We start from the raw sequence: 22,493 nt of genomic DNA, 5'->3' as shown, positions 1-22,493 counted from the left end.
ATATTTGACATTGTATTACTGGTAAATAGCATACTTTACAATAGACTGCTGGGACGTGAAAGACATAAAAGTGACAAGGACTTCATTCATACTGTTTCAGCACCAGGGACAGCGACAGTTTGCACCCAGCTCAACCACAAGCACATATTCAGACGTAGATCACAAAACAGATCAATAGAATTGCGGATGCATATCGTTTATCCAGGCACTTATATTATGTACTTTTAAAGTAAAAATGAATAAAGAAAACTAGATACTGGAGCCATCTGTCATATGGTCTCTTTGAACCTTATTGTTGCTCACAAATGACCCATGCATGTAACCGATTGTTGCACTGGTATCAGTAAACAATTTAACAAAACAGCAAACACTTATTTTGATACAAGAAACAATATATGTCATCTGCAGAACAACAGTCTGATGGTTGTATGACACCATTTTTTCCCATTATTGTCATGAGTGTTTGCACTAATGGAAGTCAGTAGTCTTGCTTCCTTTCCATCTATATCAATCAGTTCCATCCAGCACGTTCAAACCAGACAATTTCAGTCATAGACGCACAAGATCAACAGTATGTCACTGATGTTATTGATGAGAGTCATGCTATTTGCACAACATGATTCTACACATATTTCGTGGAAAGAGGGAAACTATTGGTCTTACCTCTCCAGATCCCCTCCTCCTGTCAGGGAGCACCAGAGTGTTCGCATGACTTCCTGGGACTATAGTAGATCCTATACTCATCCTGGGTCCAACTAACATGTAGCGTTTGTCTCCAGATCTGTACTGGATGCTGTGACACAGTGTCCCATCATAATTAGTCTCTTGTAGATATTTAGAAGTGTAGTCTGGGGATGATTTTGAGCACTGCATGGAAATCAACACGACGATGCTGATGAGAAAAAGTGCTGAAACTGAGCCCAAAGTTATCATCAGGTAAAAAGTCACATTGTTGTCTTCATCTGCTTTTGTTGAACTCTTAACGTCAGAAGCTGCAAAAGCCTCTTTGGGCTCCACGAGTTTGACAATCACAGTAGCTGTTGCTGAGAGAGAAACGTTCCCGTTGTCTTTCACCAGTATGATCAGTTTGTGCTCAGCCTCGTCTGTCTCTGTGAATGAGCGAAGTGTTCTGATCTGTCCTGTGTAGCGGTCCAAACCAAAGAGACTGTGGTCAGTCACTTCCTGCAGTGAGAACAGTAACCAGCCGTTATATCCTATATCAGCGTCATAGGCTCTGACTTTAGTCACCAAGTGTCCTGCGTTCACGTTGCGGGGAATCTCCTCCACACCTTCAGCAGAACCGTTGGAGCTGACTGGATACAGGATGACTGGAGCGTTGTCGTTCTGATCCAGAATGAACACGTTCACTGTGACGTTGCTGCTCAGTGACGGAGTTCCGGAATCTGACGCAACGACGTGGAAGTGGAAAGTTTTCAGCGTTTCAAAGTCGAAACTTTTTAGCGACACAACGTCTCCGTTTTCTGAGTTGATATTAAGAAATGACGTCACTTTGTTTTCATAAACTGCATTCCTGAAAATATGATATGAAATAAGCGCATTTTCTCCCTCGTCACGATCAGACGCCCTCACAGAAAACACAGAGGCTCCTGGCGTGTTATTTTCGGTCAAGTAGAAAGTGTAGGGGCTCATTGAAAACTCAGGGCTGTTGTCGTTGGTGTCCGATACAAACACGTGAATAGTCTTTTCGGATGTCAGTGCTGGTTCACCTGCATCTTTAGCGATTATTGTGATATCATAACTCGATTGTTGTTCCCTGTCTAGCAGTGATTTAGTGACGACAGCAAACATGTTATCCTGTATAGATGGAGTTAATGTAAAGGGACTGTCTTCAGAGACATAGCTAATTATTTTTCCATTCATGCCAGAATCTAAATCGGTGATGCTGATAAGCGCCACGGTTGTTCCTGGTCTAGAGTCCTCTGAAACTGCACTTGACAGGGATGCCACCTCTATCTCCGGAGGATTATCGTTTGTATCTCCAATTTTAATGATGACACTTTTATCTGTTCTGAATGGAATGCTTCCCTTATCGGAGGCCTGTACATCAATATCGTAGCTGTCTTGTTCCTCAAAGTCTACATTACCTTTCACGGTGATCTCCCCAGTGACAGAGTCGATGTCAAACAGTTCTCGAATTTTGTCTTTTACATCACTGCCAAATGAATAAACGACTTCTCCGTTGGCACCTTCGTCCATATCAGTTGCGTTGACTTGTATGACCGTTGTGCCAGTTGGGGCGTTCTCCTGTAGCACGACTGAATACGTGTCCTTTGTGAACACAGGCATATTATCATTAACATCTAGCACATCTATGTATATTTCAACTGTACCTGTTTTCGGGGGGTTTCCGCCATCTGTGGCAGTCAACACCAATCTATGGCTACGTTTGGCCTCTCTGTCTAGCTGCCTCTGTAATTGTAAAATTGGTGTTTTCCCATCTCGTCCTCGATCTTTAATTTCTAAACGAAAATGGTCATTCTGACTGATTTTATACTGTTGGACTGTGTTTGTGCCACCATCCGGATCGTGGGCATTTTGCAGCTGATATTTTGCCCCTGGCAACGCAGACTCAAAGATTTCGAGCCTTTTTGTTTTCTCTGGAAATGTGGGAGAGTGGTCGTTTAGATCCGTTATCTCCACGGTGACATAATGTACCTCAAGTGGGTTTTCGAGAACTGTTTTAAGGTTGATCAAACACGCAGTGCTCTCCTTACACACTTCCTCTCGGTCGATTTTACGGTTCGTGTAAAGAACGCCGTCGTTCTCATTTACCTTAAAAAGAGGTTCACTCGAACCAGACATAATGCGAAATCCCCTCTGCTTCATTATGCTCAGGTCAATTCCCAAATCTTTAGCTATGTTCCCAACAAATGCCCCCTCTTTGACTTCCTCAGATATAGAGTATCTCTGCTGCGCCGAGGCCGCTCTGGCGAATAGAAGCACAACCAAGCCGGCGAGCAGCGGTCGCCATGAATCTCGTCCTCTTTGTTTCATATTTTGAGGTAAACGCGAGAATCCAAATGCGGTCACCATCGTCCACTTGCCTCGATTTTTGTCTCCAGCACAGTAAGAAATATATTCACGTCTTCTTGGAAAGCATTCCACAAAATACAAAAAAACTGCATTCGTGCGCTTATTCCGAGTCTGCCAGTTAAATGTTGTCTCACCAGACTGAACGTACTGTGGACGGACTCGTGTATCCGTCGCTGAGACACTAGTAGGCGTTAAAATGATAAGGTACTGCCACCTTGTGAATGTGTGTGATAATGCATTTGGTCATCTTAAACTGATGAATAGTAAATCCCGACTTTGGAGTAAGTGAGAAGGGTTCTCTTATTAGTTCAATCATAATGGCCGAGGGTGATAATAACAAAAGTCATCCTTCAAATAGTATAGCCAGCGAATATTAATATTTACTCACCTCCTCAGATGTCCTCCTCCTGTCAGGGAGCATCAGTGTGTTGGCATGACTTCCTGGGACTATAGTAGATCCTATACTCATCCTGGGTCCAACTAACATGTAGCGTTTGTCTCCAGATCTGTACTGGATGCTGTGACACAGTGTCCCATCATAATTAGTCTCTTGTAGATATTTAGAAGTATAGTCTGGGGATGATTTTGAGCACTGCATTGAAATCAACACGATGATGCTGATGAGAAAAAGTGCTGAAACTGAGCCCAAAGTTATCATCAGGTAAAAAGTCACATTGTTGTCCTCATCTGCTTTTGTTGAACTCTTAACATCAGAAGCTGCAAAAGCCTCTTTGGGCTCCACGAGTTTGACAATCACAGTAGCTGTTGCTGAGAGAGAAACGTTCCCGTTGTCTTTCACCAGTATGATCAGTTTGTGCTCAGCCTCGTCTGTCTCTGTGAATGAGCGAAGTGTTCTGATCTGTCCTGTGTAGCGGTCCAAACCAAAGAGACTGTGGTCAGTCACTTCCTGCAGTGAGAACAGTAACCAGCCGTTATATCCTATATCAGCGTCATAGGCTCTGACTTTAGTCACCAAGTGTCCTGCGTTCACGTTGCGGGGAATCTCCTCCACACCTTCAGCAGAACCGTTGGAGCTGACTGGATACAGGATGACTGGAGCGTTGTCGTTCTGATCCAGAATGAACACGTTCACTGTGACGTTGCTGCTCAGTGACGGAGTTCCGGAATCTGACGCAACAACGTGGAACTGGAAAGTTTTCAGTGTCTCAAAGTCGAAACTTTTCAGCGCCATAATTTCTCCGTTTTCAGAGTTTATGTTTAGATTGAATGAATTCAGTTTAGCATGATCTTTTCCATCCCTTAAAATATGATATAAAATGCGAGAGTTATCGCCCTCGTCGCGGTCTGAGGCCCTCACAGAAAACAGTGAAGCTCCTGGAGAGTTGTTCTCAGTAACATAATACATATAAGGGCTCGCTGAAAACTTTGGACTGTTATCATTCACATCTGATACAACAATTGTTATGCATTTTTCAGAAGACAACGATGGGACACCCGCATCTTTTGCAACAACTGTAACATCATATAAGGACTGCTTTTCTCTATCCAGGCTCGATTTAGTGACTATGGAGTACATGTTGTCCTGTGTTGAAGGTGATAATGTGAAGGGCACATCCTGCACAAATGAACAAATAACTTTTCCGTTAAGACCAGAGTCTTTATCATGAACACTAATTAATGCCACGGTGGTTCCCAGTCTGGCGTCCTCTGGTATTGCCCGTGAAAACGATGTAACCTCTATCTGTGGGGTGTTATCATTCAAATCAACAATATTCACCAGCACACTTTTGTCTGTTCTGAAAGGAGCTGATCCTTTATCAGACGCCTGTATATCAATCTCATAACTTTCCTCTAATTCAAAGTCGATCAGCTGTTGAACAATAATGTCACCCGTGTTCTGATCTATGCGAAAGAGTTCTCGTATTCTGTTATTTACATTGCTGCCCAGTGAGTAGATAATCTCACCATTGGATCCTTCGTCTAAATCAGTGGCATTTACTTTTATAACTGTCGTGCCAATTGGAGAATTCTCTTCTAAAAATACTGAGTACGGGTCTTCGGTGAAAACTGGCATATTATCATTGGTGTCTAAGACGTCGATGATGAATTCAGCTGATCCAGATTTACTTGGTTTGCCTCCATCAATAGCTGTAAGAAGCAATCTATGACTTTTCTTTGTTTCCCTATCTAGCGTCTTCAGTAAAACCAATATGGGAATTTTCCCATCTTTCCCACGATCTTTCACTTCCAAACGAAAATGATCATTAGTGCTAAGTTTATACTCCTGGACCGAAAACTGTCCAACATCCGGATCGTGTGCTGCTTGCAGCTGAAGGCGCAGGCCTGGTAAAGCTGACTCTGAAATTTCGAGGTGCGATTCTTTGCCGGAGAAGCCGGGCGAGTGGTCGTTCACATCGAGCACCTCCACGGTCACATAGTGGATTTCAAGAGGGTTTTCCAGCACCGCTTTTAGGTTGATCAAGCACACGCTGCTCCGCTCGCAAACCTTCTCCCTGTCAATTATCCGGTCAACATACAGAATCCCATCGTTCTGGTTTACGTGAAAGAATGACTCCGCCGAACCCTCAACGATCCGACACCCTCTCTCTGTCAGTGTGTTCATCTCCAGTCCCAAATCCTGGGCTATATTCCCGACGACAGCTCCTTCTTTCGTTTCCTCGGCGATTGAATATCTGATCAGTGCCGAAGCGCTGCTCCACAGCAAAATTGATAAAACAACGAAGGCGATCAAGCGCCATTGCCCTCTCGATCCTCCAGGTCCTTTCTTTTCCATAACGAGCAGATGAAAATGAATCCAGCTTGTTCAGAATAACGACTCCCGTATCGCATCAGACATCGATACAATCTCAAATAATATTTAGTTTACAGTGCATTGTCGCAGATCCTGCTACGAGTGTAAAGGATGCATCGGGGACTGAAATGTGAAAACCCAGCCCACAAGGGGGAGGACTCGTATCTCTGACAAAGGGTTTCTCTTAGAACACTTTTCTGCTCACACACTGACACCAAGTGACCACTTTCCTATTATTTTGTTCCGTCATGAATATGTTCATGATTTACTCATTTAAAATAATGCAGGTCATTTCACAACAGTCGTTTAGTCTTATGAAACACACAGACAAAGGTGAACACTGTTTCAGCACCATGGATAGCGACACTGTCGCGAGGATTCGCAGGTCGAGCCATTACCTCAAAAAATGAAAACTTTAAATCATGAAAACGTTTGTGTGCCACTTCAACAATTAAGCCGTGAAAAGTAACCAGCTTACCTCCTCAGATGTCCTCCTCCTGTCAGGAAGCACCAGAGTGTTCGCATGACTTCCTGGGACTATAGTAGATCCTATACTCATCCTGGGTCCAACTAACATGTAGCGTTTGTCTCCAGATCTGTACTGGATGCTGTGACACAGTGTCCCATCATAATTAGTCTCTTGTAGATATTTAGAAGTATAGTCTGGGGATGATTTTGAGCACTGCATTGAAATCAACACGATGATGCTGATGAGAAAAAGTGCTGAAACTGAGCCCAAAGTTATCATCAGGTAAAAAGTCACATTGTTGTCCTCATCTGCTTTTGTTGAACTCTTAACATCAGAAGCTGCAAAAGCCTCTTTGGGCTCCACGAGTTTGACAATCACAGTAGCTGTTGCTGAGAGAGAAACGTTCCCGTTGTCTTTCACCAGTATGATCAGTTTGTGCTCAGCCTCGTCTGTCTCTGTGAATGAGCGAAGTGTTCTGATCTGTCCTGTGTAGCGGTCCAAACCAAAGAGACTGTGGTCAGTCACTTCCTGCAGTGAGAACAGTAACCAGCCGTTATATCCTATATCAGCGTCATAGGCTCTGACTTTAGTCACCAAGTGTCCTGCGTTCACGTTGCGGGGAATCTCCTCCACACCTTCAGCAGAACCGTTGGAGCTGACTGGATACAGGATGACTGGAGCGTTGTCGTTCTGATCCAGAATGAACACGTTCACTGTGACGTTGCTGCTCAGTGACGGAGTTCCGGAATCTGACGCAACGACGTGGAAGTGGAAAGTTTTCAGTGTTTCAAAGTCGAAACTTTTCAGCGCGGTGATATGTCCATTATCAGGGTTTACATTAAGGAAAGACAGTATGTCAGTCTGACTCCCTTCTCTCGAAATATGATATGAAATTGCTGCATTATCATTCAAATCTCTGTCCGTTGCACTCACAGAGATTATCGAATTTCCAGCAACATTATTTTCTGACAAATAAAACTGTAATGGGTTTTGGGAGAATAGGGGCCTGTTGTCATTGACGTCTGATATCTGAATGCTGAGAGTTTTAAACGTGGACAGGGGAGGGTCACCGCAGTCGGTCGCTTTTATAGTAATGTCATAATGTGACACTTCCTCTCGATCTAAAAATCGCTTTGTGATAACTGAATATGTGTTTTCCTTATAAGAAGGATTCAGTTCAAAGGGAACTTCCTTGTTTATGCTTAAGATAACTTTCCCATTTACACCAGAATCTTTATCCGTCACACTAAGAAGTGATACAACTGTACCAGGTTTTGAATCCTCTGGCACTGTGTCTGACAGTGATGTCACTTCTATTTCCGGTGGGTTATCATTTACATCTTTTATTTTAATAACGACCCTGCACTCACCTGTCAGCGGAGGTGTTCCTTTATCGGACGCCTCAATATCTAGTTTATAAACGTCGTTCTCTTCATAATCCACTGCTCCTTTTACTCGAATCTCTCCAGTTAACTTGTCCAATTCAAATATGTCATAGACTTTTTTCTTTAGAGTTTTTCCGAGGTTGTATTCAATTTCTCCGTTGGTGCCTTCATCTGGATCGGTCGCATTTATTTTTAACACTGACGTACCGACTGGAACATTTTCTTGTATCTCAATTTGGTAAATCTCTTGACTAAACATGGGACGATTGTCATTACTATCAAGAACAATAATGGAAACATTAAGTGTGCCGGATCTCGGAGGTTTACCTCCATCAATAGCTGTAACAGTCAGCAGGTGTTTGCTCTTTTGTTCTCTGTCCAGTGACTTTTTCAGCACCAGAAATGGTATTTTATCCTCATCGCTTTGACGGATATCTAATTCAAAGTGATCGTTCGACGTTAACGTGTAAGTACGAATAGAGTTAATTCCTGCATCGGGGTCACGAGCAGTGTGCAGCTGAAAACGCTTTCCTGGCAACGTATGCTCTGCTATTTCAAATGTCTGGTGTTTTTCAGGAAAACTCGGGGAGTGATCGTTCACGTCATTGATTTCCACAACCACGTAGTGTATTTCCAACGGGTTTTCAACGAGGATTTTCAGCTCCATTAAGCATGCACCACTTCCCTGACAAAGCTCCTCCCGGTCGATCTTCTTATGAACCTGTAAAGCACCGTTGTCCGGATTTACCTCGAAAAAAGCCTCTTTAGATCCAGACACGACACGGAACCGTCGATCAAGCAACGCGCTTCTGTCCAGACCGAGATCCTTTGCAACATTCCCGACAACGGTCCCTTCTTTCATCTCCTCGGGAACAGAGTATCTCAGTTCAGCCGAAGCCTGCTCTCCGAACATCAGCATCAAGAAAACATATAAAACGAACCGATGGCCACTCGATCGAAGTCGTCTGATGCTCCCCATCGCTATCCAACACACGGGAGGCTGTTGCAGCAGCTAATCAAACTAGTATATCCGACAACGATCCGCGGCGTCTCATCCGACTCACATGCTCAAATCAGACGTATCCTCTGCTGTGAGCTACCAAACAATAGCTTTGCTAGGGGAGGGACCAAGTCCTTTATGGTCTTATTAATGTAACAGTGACACCAAGAGGGCAACATTTTAGACAATTCAAAGTGTCTCAAACATCTACCTCACACAAATACAAAAGGGAAATAAGAGTCAATTAATCAAATATTATAATACAAATGACTGCAATATGAATGAATCCTTGAAGGGAAAACAAGGTGTCCATTCTCTGTTTTTTTTTTTTAGCTTAGCACATATTGTTTTCTTGAAAACAGTAAAGCCTGTAAATTCCAGAACCATGTACAGCGATCACAAGCAGACAGCCTTTCTTGCCTTAGATATATTGTGTCCTTGATTTGTTTGCACAATTGGATGATAAATATTGCCAACACAAACACTAAGCACCATGTCAGTTTAGGCAGGTTTAGAATATGGTAACAACTTTTGCATGGTCGATGGCAAAGCTCTTTGGCCAAATGTTCCCCCAAAAGGCCACACTTAAGTCATGTGTTTGCTTTTTGTATTCTCCTAATGGGAGAGAAGAAAAAAATATGTATAATATTGGCAAACATCTAGAGTCTGTATCAACCTTGAGAGGTGTGTATAAGAGAGTCTGTGGATGAGAGGACCTAAGATAAAAGTGTGCATGTCACAGCCCGGCTGTTGTAAACAGAAGCAGGATGCTAAGTCCAAGGTCAGTCAGCTGACGAACTCAAATCTATTCTTATGGAAAGGGAAACAACGTAGCATGTGTCTCAAACAAAACTGAAAACAGTGTAAAGATATGGAATAAGAACATTAACCTCAAATAAGGTGATCCACGCTTTATTTAAGTCTTACCTCCTCAGATGTCCTCCTCCTGTCAGGGAGCATCAGAGTGTTCGCATGACTTCCTGGGACTATAGTAGATCCTATACTCATCCTGGGTCCAACTAACATGTAGCGTTTGTCTCCAGATCTGTACTGGATGCTGTGACACAGTGTCCCATCATAATTAGTCTCTTGTAGATATTTAGAAGTATAGTCTGGGGATGATTTTGAGCACTGCATTGAAATCAACACGACGATGCTGATGAGGAAAAGTGCTGAAACTGAGCCCAAAGTTATCATCAGGTAAAAAGTCACATTGTTGTCCTCATCTGCTTTTGTTGAACTCTTAACATCAGAAGCTGCAAAAGCCTCTTTGGGCTCCACGAGTTTGACAATCACAGTAGCTGTTGCTGAGAGAGAAACGTTCCCGTTGTCTTTCACCAGTATGATCAGTTTGTGCTCAGCCTCGTCTGTCTCTGTGAATGAGCGAAGTGTTCTGATCTGTCCTGTGTAGCGGTCCAAACCAAAGAGACTGTGGTCAGTCACTTCCTGCAGTGAGAACAGTAACCAGCCGTTATATCCTATATCAGCGTCATAGGCTCTGACTTTAGTCACCAAGTGTCCTGCGTTCACGTTGCGGGGAATCTCCTCCACACCTTCAGCAGAACCGTTGGAGCTGACTGGATACAGGATGACTGGAGCGTTGTCGTTCTGATCCAGAATGAACACGTTCACTGTGACGTTGCTGCTCAGTGACGGAGTTCCGGAATCTGACGCAACAACGTGGAAGTGGAAAGTTTTCAGTGTCTCAAAGTCAAAACTTTTCAACGCTGAAATGTGTCCACTGTCCGAATTGATATTTAAGAAAGAGGAAATGACGTCATATTCGCTCCCTCCTCTCACAATATGATATGAAATCGCTGCATTGTCATTCGAATCACTGTCCGTTGCTCTCACAGAGAATATCGACTTTCCAGCAACATTATTTTCTGACAAATAAAACTGTAATGGGTTTTGGTCAAAATGTGGACTGTTGTCATTTACGTCTGATATCTGAATGCTGAGAGTTTTAAAAGTAGATAACGGAGGTTCACCACAGTCGGTGGCTTTTATTACTATATCATAATATGGCACGTGCTCACGATCCAACAATTCTTTAGTGACAATTGAATATATGTTTTCCTTATAGGAGGGCTTTAACTCAAAAGGCACGCCATCAATTATGCGTAAAATAACTTTACCATTAACGCCAGAGTCTTTGTCCGTCACACTAAGAAGTGAAATGACGGTGCCAGGCTTTGAGTCTTCAGATACTGTGTTTGACAGTGATGTGACTTCGATTTCTGGCGGATTATCGTTGACGTCTTTAATCTTTACAATGACTCTACACCTCCCAGTTAATGGAGGTGTTCCTTTATCAGATGCCTGGACTTCGAGTTTATAATTCTCCGATTCCTCAAAATCCAATTGCCCCTTCAATTTAATTTGTCCGCTTAAACGATCCAATTCAAACACCTCGTAGACTTTACGTGCTAACGTTTTGCTGAAGCTGTACTCTATCTCCCCATTTGTCCCTTCGTCTGGATCTGTTGCATTCACTTTTGTCACCGCAGCGTCAATTTGAGCGTTTTCATATATTTCTATTTGATACGTATCCTGACTGAACATCGGACGATTGTCATTACTATCAAGAACGATGATGGAGACATTCAGTGTTCCTGATCTCGGAGGTTTACCTCCGTCAACTGCTGTTACATTTAACAAGTGTTTATCCTTTTGTTCTCTGTCTAACGACTTCTTCAGCACTAAAAATGGTATTTTATCCTCATCGCTTTGACTGATTTCTATTTCAAAGTGCTCATTCGATGTTAATGTATATGTGCGGATGGAATTTATTCCAGCATCCGGATCACGGGCCGCGTGGAGTTCGAATCTCGTTCCCGGAGATGATTGCTCTCCAATTTCAAATGTCTGAATCTTTTCAGAAAACCTCGGTGCGTTATCATTCACATCCGTAATTTCTATAACGACATGGTGCATTTCCAAAGGATTTTCGACTAAGATTTTCAGCTCCATTCGGCAGTCACCGCTGCCGCGACAGAGCTCCTCCCTGTCGATCTTCTTCTGGACCTGTAAAGCACCGCTGTCCGGGTTTACCTCAAAAAACGTATCCTTAGATCCAGACACGACACGGAAACGTCGATCAGCCAGAGACGTTCTGTCCAGACCAAGATCCTTGGCAACATTCCCAACAACGGTTCCCTCTGTCACCTCCTCGGGAACAGAGTACCTCAGTTCGGCCAGAGCCTGCCGTCCGAAAACCCCCAGCAAACACAATTTAAAGGCCAACCGACAATAATCACTCGATCTCCCTTTGTTCCTCATCGTTATCCAACAACGTCAACACGGGACTCTTTTGCTCGGACGATCAGTCATTTATGCTCGACCACCACGGTCTCATTCGACTCCCGTTCTCACATCGAACGTGTCCTCTGCTGTGAGCTACCAAACAAAAGCTCTGTTAGGGGAGGGATGACGACTTCCATCGCCTCCGTTTATGTGACAGTGACACCAAGAGGACAGTACTCCAAACTGAACCCTGTCCACACCCGCGTAGAGAGACGAAGATAAACGTGGAGGAAAAAAGTTCTAACCAAAATACTCGAAGTCGTTTGAGGATGCAATAATTTATTCCCATAAACTTAACGGTCGAATCTGCTACAACGAAATGTACATTAAATACTCTTCAGATGTATGACTATTCGCCATGTTTCAAATCCATCGTCTTATCACTCTATTTTGCCTGGGAACTGTAAAGCTGATGTGTTTCAGTACCTTGGACAGCGGCCACTGGTCTTCACCTCACCGAGCTGCTTAAACAATGAAGTCTGTGCTCTACAAGATACTCCAACAAGTACACACAACATCCAAGTGTAGACAGGAGATGGTTGGAAATACACTGATTCACGGGTCAGTGTCAAAACCTGTTGACCCCACATTGCCACTAAATAAATTGCAAGTTCTAAATGGGAGGTAATTGTTTATTCCTCTGCTATGATATATTCTGGCAATCACAGTGGTCATGCGAGTATAGTGATGAGTACAGGAGAGACAAACAGCCCGTATGAGGAACAACAACAAAAACAACAAGCGCATCAACAACAGAAAATTAATTCTGTAACAGAGGACCAGACAGGGAGCATCACACCATGTTGTGATGTGCCCGTTTTTGGGGGGGGAATCTATTGTTTGTGCTCATTTTATCTAAAATGTTTTTGGACTTGTTTTGGTCTAAGTATGTATACCATGATAAGTAAATAGGAGGTGTTGTCTCGTGAACAAAGCTCTCATTTTTTTAAAGTCTTACCTCCTCAGATGTCCTCCTCCTGTCAGGGAGCACCAGTGTGTTCGCATGACTTCCTGGGACTATAGTAGATCCTATACTCATCCTGGGTCCAACTAACATGTAGCGTTTGTCTCCAGATCTGTACTGGATGCTGTGACACAGTGTCCCATCATAATTAGTCTCTTGTAGATATTTAGAAGTATAGTCTGGGGATGATTTTGAGCACTGCATTGAAATCAACACGATGATGCTGATGAGAAAAAGTGCTGAAACTGAGCCCAAAGTTATCATCAGGTAAAAAGTCACATTGTTGTCCTCATCTGCTTTTGTTGAACTCTTAACATCAGAAGCTGCAAAAGCCTCTTTGGGCTCCACGAGTTTGACAATCACAGTAGCTGTTGCTGAGAGAGAAACGTTCCCGTTGTCTTTCACCAGTATGATCAGTTTGTGCTCAGCCTCGTCTGTCTCTGTGAATGAGCGAAGTGTTCTGATCTGTCCTGTGTAGCGGTCCAAACCAAAGAGACTGTGGTCAGTCACTTCCTGCAGTGAGAACAGTAACCAGCCGTTATATCCTATATCAGCGTCATAGGCTCTGACTTTAGTCACCAAGTGTCCTGCGTTCACGTTGCGGGGAATCTCCTCCACACCTTCAGCAGAACCGTTGGAGCTGACTGGATACAGGATGACTGGAGCGTTGTCGTTCTGATCCAGAATGAACACGTTCACTGTGACGTTGCTGCTCAGTGACGGAGTTCCGGAATCTGACGCAACAACGTGGAACTGGAAAGTTTTCAGTGTTTCAAAGTCGAAACTTTTTAGCGCAATAACGTGTCCGTTTTCAGAGTTGATATTGAGAAATGATGTAACTTTATTATATTCGCTCCCATCTCTTAGAATGTGATAGGATATACGAGCATTATCTCCTTCATCACGGTCAGAAGCGAATAAAGAAAACACTGGAGGTCCTGGGGGGTTGTTCTCAGTGACATAGAAATGATATCGGCTCATTAAAAACTCTGGACTGTTGTCGTTTACGTCGGACACTACGACTCTGAATGTCTTTTCCGATGTTAAGGCTGGTTCGCCTGCATCTTTCGCGAGTACTGTCACATCGTACATCGCCTTATCTTCCCTGTCAAGCTGTGACTTCGTCACAACAGCGTACATGTTGTCCTGTATCGAGGTCGTGAGCGTGAAAGGCACATCACCGTTCACAGAGCTGATAACTTTCCCGTTCACTCCCGAATCCAGATCGGTGATACTCAGAAGCGCCACCGTCGTTCCTGGTCTAGAATCCTCGGATATTCTGTCAGACAGTGACGTCACCTCAATAACAGGTGCATTGTCATTCATGTCTTTAACATTTACAGTGACGCTTTTTTCCGTTCTGAACGGAACAACGCCGCTGTCCGATGCTTGGATATCTATTTCATAGCTGTCCTCCACTTCGTAGTCGAGTCGTCCTCTCACAGTTATTTCGCCCGTGCTCGGGTCGACGTCAAACATCTCTCGCACCTTGCTGTTCACATTTCCAAAGGAATAACTAACTTCCCCGTTTAAACCTTCGTCTAAATCAGTGGCATTTACTCGTATAACTAATGTGCCAATTGGTGAATTTTCATTTATATCTGCTGAATAGACATCTTTTGTAAAAACAGGAGCGTTGTCATTCACATCTAAAACATCTATTACGATCTCCATGCTCCCTGAGTTCGGGGGTTTACCGCCATCCATGGCTGTAAGCAGTAGTTTGTGGCTGCTAGATGCTTCTCTGTCTAATGGGCTTTGCAATTGTAAAATAGGCACTTTGCCATCCTTCCCGCGATCTTTCACCTCGAGTCGAAAATGACTGTTTTGATTTAGTTTATACTGTTGCACTGAATTGACGCCGCCATCTGGGTCGAGAGCAGCGTGCAGCTGGAACCTGGTGCCCGGTGAAGTGGACTCTGAAATCTCTAGCCTTTTGTTGTTCTCTGGGAAAGAGGGCGAGTGGTCATTTACGTCCAACACTTCCACTGCCACGTAATGGATCTCCAGGGGATTCTCCAGCACGCTTTTCAGGTTTATCAGACACACAGTAGTCCGCTGGCATATTTCCTCTCGGTCTATGTTACGATTTACGTAAAGAATCCCGTCATTTTGGTTCACCTGGAAAAGGGGTTCGGTGGAGCCGGAAACAATGCGAAATCCCCTCGCTTTCAATATGTTCGGATCGATTCCTAAATCCTTTGCTATGTTCCCAACAGCGGTTCCTTCCTTAATCTCTTCCGATATAGAATATCTCAGCTGTCCCGAGGCCTTGTCTGAAATCAACGTCAAAGCCAAAACGAAGGAAGCCCATGCCATTCCTTGTCGGCAGGAGCACGGTCCGCTTTGTTCCATTGTCTGGGACCAATCGATGAATACAGTGCGTACGAAGTGGTCAAAATATTGTTTACTTATCCATTACATGAAGAAAAGAATCCGCATTGCACACAGCACTTGTTTTTCGTGAACAAGGAAATAGTAAATGAAAACCACAGCCCGTGTAGTCTGGTGTGCTCTCCTGAATGCTTTAGATGCTGCCTCGCAGACTTACATATAGTGAACGGTGTGGTGCGCATTTCTTGTTGTTTAGTGCCACCATGCGATTCTATCACGAAATCGGATTCATCTGAACTCTTCCAGCTTATTGAAACTGTAATAATTAAGAAAATACTGAGCATTAAAACGCACTCCAACTGACATATAGACTGAAATAGTCTGCACAAGGATTAATCATCATACTGTATGGATTTATTTTGGTCATGGACCGTGAAATGAAATGATTCCAGCAAAGTTGGAAAAATCATTCTCCGTCAAAGTCACGTCAAAACTTGAAATGAGAGAAGCTTTCCAAGATTGAAAAACTGAAACTTACTGAGAAAACCACGTTAAGTGTATTTAACTAAAATAATTACTTTTTGTTTTTACAGAAACCCCAGATACTTGGCCAAGAATGTAAACGCGATGGTGTTACTTTCTGCAAACCATTGAATATTTAGCATTTGAACCAGCAAAAGACATTCAAATATGTCTTACCTCGCCTGTTGCAGACCTCCTGTCAGGAAGCACCAGTGTGTTCGCATGACTTCCTGGGACTATAGTAGATCCTATACTCATCCTGGGTCCAACTAACATGTAGCGTTTGTCTCCAGATCTGTACTGGATGCTGTGACACAGTGTCCCATCATAATTAGTCTCTTGTAGATATTTAGAAGTATAGTCTGGGGATGATTTTGAGCACTGCATTGAAATCAACACGACGATGCTGATGAGGAAAAGTGCTGAAACTGAGCCCAAAGTTATCATCAGGTAAAAAGTCACATTGTTGTCCTCATCTGCTTTTGTTGAACTCTTAACGTCAGAAGCTGCAAAAGCCTCTTTGGGCTCCACGAGTTTGACAATCACAGTAGCTGTTGCTGAGAGAGAAACGTTCCCGTTGTCTTTCACCAGTATGATCAGTTTGTGCTCAGCCTCGTCTGTCTCTGTGAATGAGCGAAGTGTTCTGATCTGTCCTGTGTAGCGGTCCAAACCAAAGAGACTGTGGTCAGTCACTTCCTGCAGTGAGAACAGTAACCAGCCGTTATATCCTATATCAGCGTCATAGGCTCTGACTTTAGTCACCAAGTGTCCTGCGTTCACGTTGCGGGGAATCTCCTCCACACCTTCAGCAGAACCGTTGGAGCTGACTGGATACAGGATGACTGGAGCGTTGTCGTTCTGATCCAGAATGAACACGTTCACTGTGACGTTGCTGCTCAGTGACGGAGTTCCGGAATCTGACGCAACAACGTGGAAGTGGAAAGTTTTCAGTGTTTCAAAGTCGAAACTTTTCAGCGCGGTGATATGTCCATTATCAGGGTTTACATTAAGGAAAGACAGTATGTCAGTCTGACTCCCTTCTCTCGAAATATGATATGAAATCGCTGCATTGTCATTCAAATCTCTGTCCGTTGCTCTCACAGAGATTATTGACTTCCCAGCAACATTATTTTCTGACAAATAAAACTGTAATGGATTTTGGGAGAATTGTGGACTATTATCATTCACGTCTGATATCTGAATGCTGAGAGTTTTAAAAGTAGATAATGGAGGTTCACCACAGTCGGTACCTTTTATTATTATGTCATAATATGACACCTTCTCTCGATCCAAAAATCCCTTTGTGACGACCGAATATATATTTTCCTTAAAGGAGGGTTTTAATTCAAAGGGAACGTCTGAAGTTATGCTGGAAATCATTTTTCCATTGACTCCGGAATCTTTATCTATTAAACTGATGAGTGAAATAACTGTACCAGGTTTTGAGTCTTCTGAAACTGTATCTGACAGTGACGTCACTTCTATTTCCGGTGGATTATCATTGACGTCTTTTATCTTTATAATCACCCTGCACTCACCTGTCAGTGGAGGTGTTCCTTTATCGGACGCCTCAACAACCAGTTCATATTCATCTTTTTCTTCATAGTCCACTTCTCCCTTTATTCTAATCTCCCCAGTTAATTTGTCCAAATCAAAAATGTCATAGACCTTCCGCCATAAGGTTTTTCCGAGCCTGTACTCAACTTCCCCATTATTGTCTTCGTCGGGATCTGTCGCATTCATTCTGAAAACCGAAGTACCGAGAGAGACATTTTCCTGAATCAGAATTTCGTACATCTCCTGACTGAACACCGGGCGGTTGTCGTTGATATCGAGAACTATAATAGAAACATTAAGTGTTCCTGATCTTGGAGGTTTACCTCCATCGACTGCAGTGACCAGAAGCGTGTGTGTGCTCTTTTGTTCTCTGTCCAACGATTTCTTCAGCACTAAAAATGGTATTTTTGTCGCATCACTTTGACGGATATTTACTTCAAAATGTTCATTTGACGTTAACGTGTACGTACGAATAGAGTTAATTCCAGCGTCGGGGTCACGAGCAGTGTGCAGCTGAAATCTCCTTCCTGGTAACGTGTGCTCTGCTATTTCAAACGTCTGCTCCCTTTCTGGAAAAGTGGGAGAGTGGTCGTTCACATCCGTAATTTCCACAACTACATAGTGTATTTCCAACGGGTTTTCGACGAGGATTTTCAGCTCCATCAGGCAGGCCCCGCTGCCCTGACAGAGCTCCTCTCTGTCAATATGATTATTGACGTACAGTGCCCCATTATCCTGGTTCACTTCAAAAATAGCGTCTTTGCTTCCAGACACAACGCGGAACCGACGATCGACCAACGAAGCCATGTCAAGGCCGAGGTCCTTCGCCACGCTTCCAACAACAGTTCCGTCTTTGACCTCCTCCGGAACAGAGTATCTTATTTGAGCCGATGCCCGATGTCCGAAAAGCAGCAGTAGAACCACCACATAAAAAGCCTCACAGGAGCGGTTCCTCGTTGGAGTATTTGTGTCCGTTCCCATCGTTGTATCACAAACTGTATACACACCGAGAAGCCTCTTAATGCGACAAACACCTATTCATCTCAGCTCCGCGAGGATCGCTTATTTTCAGAAAGCAGACGTGATTCCGTCGGTTGGTGTGCTCGATTCGAGTGCTTTCCTTGCTCTGCTAAGATGGCAAACAAAAGGTTCGTGAGGGGTGGGATGAAGTCTTTCATGATTTCCCGATTTAATAGTGACACCCAGAGGTTGGTACTGAGAACAGATTTGATCATATTTTCTAAATGGTCCTTCTGATGTGAGAACAGTGACTCTGGTGGAACAGATATTTGAAAAACAACAGGATTTCAGCACTATTATAGTCTCTCTCTCTCTCTCTCTCTCTCTCTCTCTCTCTCTCTCTCTCTCTCTCTCTCTCTCTCTATCTATCTATCTCTCTCTCTCTCTCTCTCTCTCTCTCTCTCTCTCTCTCTCTGTGTGTTCTTATATCATGAAGATATGTCTCATTGTGTTGTTTAACGTTGCTTTACGTGTTTCGACCTTGTCATGCCTCTCAGTCCCACGGACATAACGAGGACAACAAAATGATGCAAATGTTTGACACAAACACTGCTCCATCTACAAATATTATTTTCATAAATATATTTGATATATTATTTGGAATGGAATGCAACACAAGTGTTAAACATTCACTGCACACCTAGTCCCAACTCTGTTTTGCTGAAGAGTTGATCTCTTTTTCAGCACCTTGGACAGTAGTCACCATCACAGGATGAGCTCTTAGATCACATGCATCATGGCTATGAGTGCGCATGTGCATGAGCAATTGCAGACCGTTGTTGTAGATGGAGCTGTCTAGCCACATCCAGCTTTTTGCTATTTCAACCCTCTATTTCGAGATCTCTTAATATACAACCAGGCATCTTGCATGATTCATGAGATAAATAAAAATAGAAGAAACTCAAGCAATCTATTAGAATATATTCAGGAATAGAAAGAAATTACAATTTATAATTTATACACATGGTAAGACGTCTTACCTCTCCAGATGTTCCTCTCCTGTCAGGGAGCATCAGTGTGTTCGCATGGCTTCCTGGGACTATAGTAGATCCTATACTCATCCTGGGTCCAACTAACATGTAGCGTTTGTCTCCAGATCTGTACTGGATGCTGTGACACAGTGTCCCATCATAATTAGTCTCTTGTAGATATTTAGAAGTATAGTCTGGGGAGGATTTTGAGCACTGCATTGAAATCAACACGACGATGCTGATGAGGAAAAGTGCTGAAACTGAGCCCAAAGTTATCATCAGGTAAAAAGTCACATTGTTGTCTTCATCTGCTTTTGTTGAACTCTTAACGTCAGAAGCTGCAAAAGCCTCTTTGGGCTCCACGAGTTTGACAATCACAGTAGCTGTTGCTGAGAGAGAAACGTTCCCGTTGTCTTTCACCAGTATGATCAGTTTGTGCTCAGCCTCTTCTGTCTCTGTGAATGAGCGAAGTGTTCTGATCTGTCCTGTGTAGCGGTCCAAACCAAAGAGACTGTGGTCAGTCACTTCCTGCAGTGAGAACAGTAACCAGCCGTTATATCCTATATCAGCGTCATAGGCTCTGACTTTAGTCACCAAGTGTCCTGCGTTCACGTTGCGGGGAATCTCCTCCACACCTTCAGCAGAACCGTTGGAGCTGACTGGATACAGGATGACTGGAGCGTTGTCGTTCTGATCCAGAATGAACACGTTCACTGTGACGTTGCTGCTCAGTGACGGAGTTCCGGAATCTGACGCAACAACGTGGAAGTGGAAAGTTTTCAGTGTTTCAAAGTCGAAACTTTTCAGGCCCAAAATTTGTCCATTTTCAGAATGTATATTCAGAAAAGATGTCATATCTTTATGGCCGCCTTCCCCTCCACTTATGCGATAGGACACGGCCGCATTTTCGTTTAAATCTTCATCAGATGCAGTTACAGAAAATATCGATGCTCCAGGTGCATTGTTTTCCATTAAATATAAGGCCAGGGGACTGTGTGAGAACTCTGGACTGTTATCATTGACATCTGACACTTCAATACTCAACGTTTTGAACGTGGACAGAGGAGGCTCCCCGCAGTCGGTAGCCGTTATTGAAATGTCATAATGTGACACAGTTTCTCTGTCCAACGTTTCCTTTGTCACCAATGAATACATGTTTTCTTTAAATGACGGCTTTAATTCAAACGGTACATTCCCCGTCAGACTGCATAAGACTTTTCCATTCAGGCCAGAATCAATGTCCGTGACACTAATAAGAGAAATCACGGTCCCGTGTTTGGAGTCTTCTGGGACCATGCTGGATATTGATGTCACATCTATCTCTGGTTTATTGTCATTCATATCTTGAATCTTTATGAGGACTCTACAGTCTGTTGTCATCGGCGGCTGGCCTTTGTCTGACGCCTGGACGTCTAACTTGTAAACAACAGCTGTCTCATAGTCAATTTGTCCGTTAACTCGGATTTCACCTGTATCTCTATCAAGACTAAATAACTCCTTAGAATTGACATCACCACCGAAGGAATACTCGACATCCCCATTCGTTCCTTCATCCAGATCAGTTGCTTGCACTTTAATTACAACTGTATTCAAAGCAACATTTTCTTGTAACGTCACAGAGTAAACCTCGTTCAAAAAATTTGGTCTGTTATCATTGATGTCGAGAACCTTTATGGTTAGATTGAGATTTGCAGATTTCGGCGGTGTCCCTCCATCTAAAGCAGTTAAAATCAAACTATGGTTTGTTTTCTGCTCTCTGTCCAAGATTCTCTGTAACACTAAGAAGGGGATTTTATCTTCTCCCCTATCACGAATTTCTAAATGGAAATTATCGTTTTGACTAAGTTTATAACGCTGGACGGAATTTATTCCGACATCAGGATCACGTGCAGCCGGTAACTGAAACCGTGCCCCCGTCAACGTCGTCTCTGCTATGTCGATTACCTTTTCTTCCTCGGCAAAACTCGGTACGTGGTCGTTGGCATCCGTTATTTCCACGGTGACATAATGAACTTCCAGAGGATTTTCAACAACGATTTTCAGATCTATCGAACACGCGCCGTTTCTATCGCACAGCTGTTCCCGGTCGAGATTCTTGTGAACATACAAAACCCCATTGTTCGGGTTTACCTCAAATAGCGCGTCCTGTGCTCCGGACACGATGCGAAATCGTCTGTTCGGCAAGGTACTGACGTCCAGGCCCAGATCTTTGGCCACGTTTCCAATAACGGATCCGATTTTTACTTCCTCTTGTGTCGAGTATTTTATTTGAGCGAAGATCAGCTCAACAAAGCAAAACAGCAGAGCGAAAAGCAGGGAACGAGACCAAGACATCATTCTGCCTCTTTATCCTTTGTCTTCTTTGGTGTAATCATTTGAATTTGCATCCACAGATGTCCTCTTAAAACACCGACAGCTGCCCCAAGATTATATTCCAGAAAAGCATGTCCGCGTTGGAAGGGTGCAGGTCACAATCTGAGCAAATGTCATTCTTTGTGGCCAAACCGGAAAAAAAGCACTCTTTGAAAGGGGCAGAGTCTATTTTTTCCTGAAGCCTCAGCATTTGAACACTGACACCCAGTGGATCATTCGATGCTTACATTAAGTGTACAGTGGAGAATACAAACAGAAACAATGTTTCGTCTCCCAAAACCGAAGATTCTTAAGGCAAACTTTCTGCAGCTGCAGGGTTACGACTTAACATAAGTGAAGTAATCTTTTCAAGTGTCAAGAAGATGAAACAAACCTCTCTCTCTTCTTGCCTAAAGACTGAAACATCACACTGCAGTCAACACAACGTGACCAAAATAACCACGACCCAATTTCAATATGCTGGAAACAGTGCTGGATTAATAATTTCAATCTCTAGTAATGGACATATTCCCGTGTAGTGGCCGGAACCGAAGTCAGTCCAGTTGAAATACTGGAATACTGGAAAGGTCGACAAGATTCACCCAGATTCTAATAAGATGCAGACGTGTAAGAAACAAACGCAGAGATTTGTAGTAAAACGCTTAAAACACGAACCACAAGTCATTGATATCCATAACTATTTGTAATCCATGAACGAAATACATAAAGCTTTAAAACGAAAATAACCTTTTGACTTGTGAATCACTTGATTATGACAGAGCGTGA

The 22,493-nt window shown here is 43.3% G+C and overlaps 8 protein-coding genes across 9 annotated transcripts in view; 1 reads left to right on the top strand and 7 right to left on the bottom strand.

The window, feature by feature from the left end:
* The window catches only part of LOC118319180 (fibroblast growth factor 18), a 209,752-nt gene that overhangs the window by 86,248 nt on the left and 101,011 nt on the right, over positions 1-22,493 (top strand). The window lies entirely within an intron of this gene.
* LOC118319165 (protocadherin alpha-C2-like) overlaps positions 1-22,493 on the bottom strand; it is a 149,752-nt gene that overhangs the window by 115,089 nt on the left and 12,170 nt on the right. Inside the window, exon 2 of one of the 2 annotated variants that reach the window (XM_047334197.1) lies at positions 12,946-12,961. In XM_047334197.1, the coding sequence (XP_047190153.1) occupies positions 12,946-12,961 (16 nt within the window). Of the gene's footprint in view, positions 1-3,442; positions 5,933-12,945; positions 12,962-22,493 lie in introns of those variants that run through there. The other variant, XM_047334194.1, reaches the window with a different exon arrangement.
* On the bottom strand, positions 604-3,172 carry LOC124850531 (protocadherin alpha-3-like). The gene has a single exon (XM_047334596.1). The coding sequence runs from the start codon at positions 3,052-3,054 to the stop codon at positions 604-606; it is 2,451 nt and encodes an 816-aa protein (XP_047190552.1). The 5' UTR covers positions 3,055-3,172.
* LOC124850530 (protocadherin alpha-8-like) lies at positions 6,279-8,713 on the bottom strand. The gene has a single exon (XM_047334595.1). The coding sequence runs from the start codon at positions 8,658-8,660 to the stop codon at positions 6,279-6,281; it is 2,382 nt and encodes a 793-aa protein (XP_047190551.1). The 5' UTR covers positions 8,661-8,713.
* Positions 9,594-12,057, bottom strand: LOC124850529 (protocadherin alpha-8-like). Its single transcript, XM_047334594.1, has one exon. The coding sequence runs from the start codon at positions 11,961-11,963 to the stop codon at positions 9,594-9,596; it is 2,370 nt and encodes a 789-aa protein (XP_047190550.1). The 5' UTR covers positions 11,964-12,057.
* On the bottom strand, positions 12,934-15,487 carry LOC118319174 (protocadherin gamma-C3-like). Its single transcript, XM_047334215.1, has one exon. The coding sequence runs from the start codon at positions 15,304-15,306 to the stop codon at positions 12,934-12,936; it is 2,373 nt and encodes a 790-aa protein (XP_047190171.1). The 5' UTR covers positions 15,307-15,487.
* Positions 15,728-18,534, bottom strand: LOC118319156 (protocadherin alpha-8-like). The gene has a single exon (XM_035649313.2). The coding sequence runs from the start codon at positions 18,343-18,345 to the stop codon at positions 15,970-15,972; it is 2,376 nt and encodes a 791-aa protein (XP_035505206.2). The 5' UTR covers positions 18,346-18,534; the 3' UTR covers positions 15,728-15,969.
* Positions 19,326-21,756, bottom strand: LOC124850528 (protocadherin alpha-8-like). The gene has a single exon (XM_047334593.1). It carries the CDS (start codon positions 21,690-21,692, stop codon positions 19,326-19,328), a length of 2,367 nt encoding a protein of 788 aa, XP_047190549.1. The 5' UTR covers positions 21,693-21,756.

Source organism: Scophthalmus maximus, chromosome 9, assembly GCF_022379125.1.
Source record: "Scophthalmus maximus strain ysfricsl-2021 chromosome 9, ASM2237912v1, whole genome shotgun sequence".
NCBI lineage: Eukaryota > Metazoa > Chordata > Actinopteri > Pleuronectiformes > Scophthalmidae > Scophthalmus > Scophthalmus maximus.
This window is presented reverse-complemented; position numbering and strand designations above follow the sequence as displayed.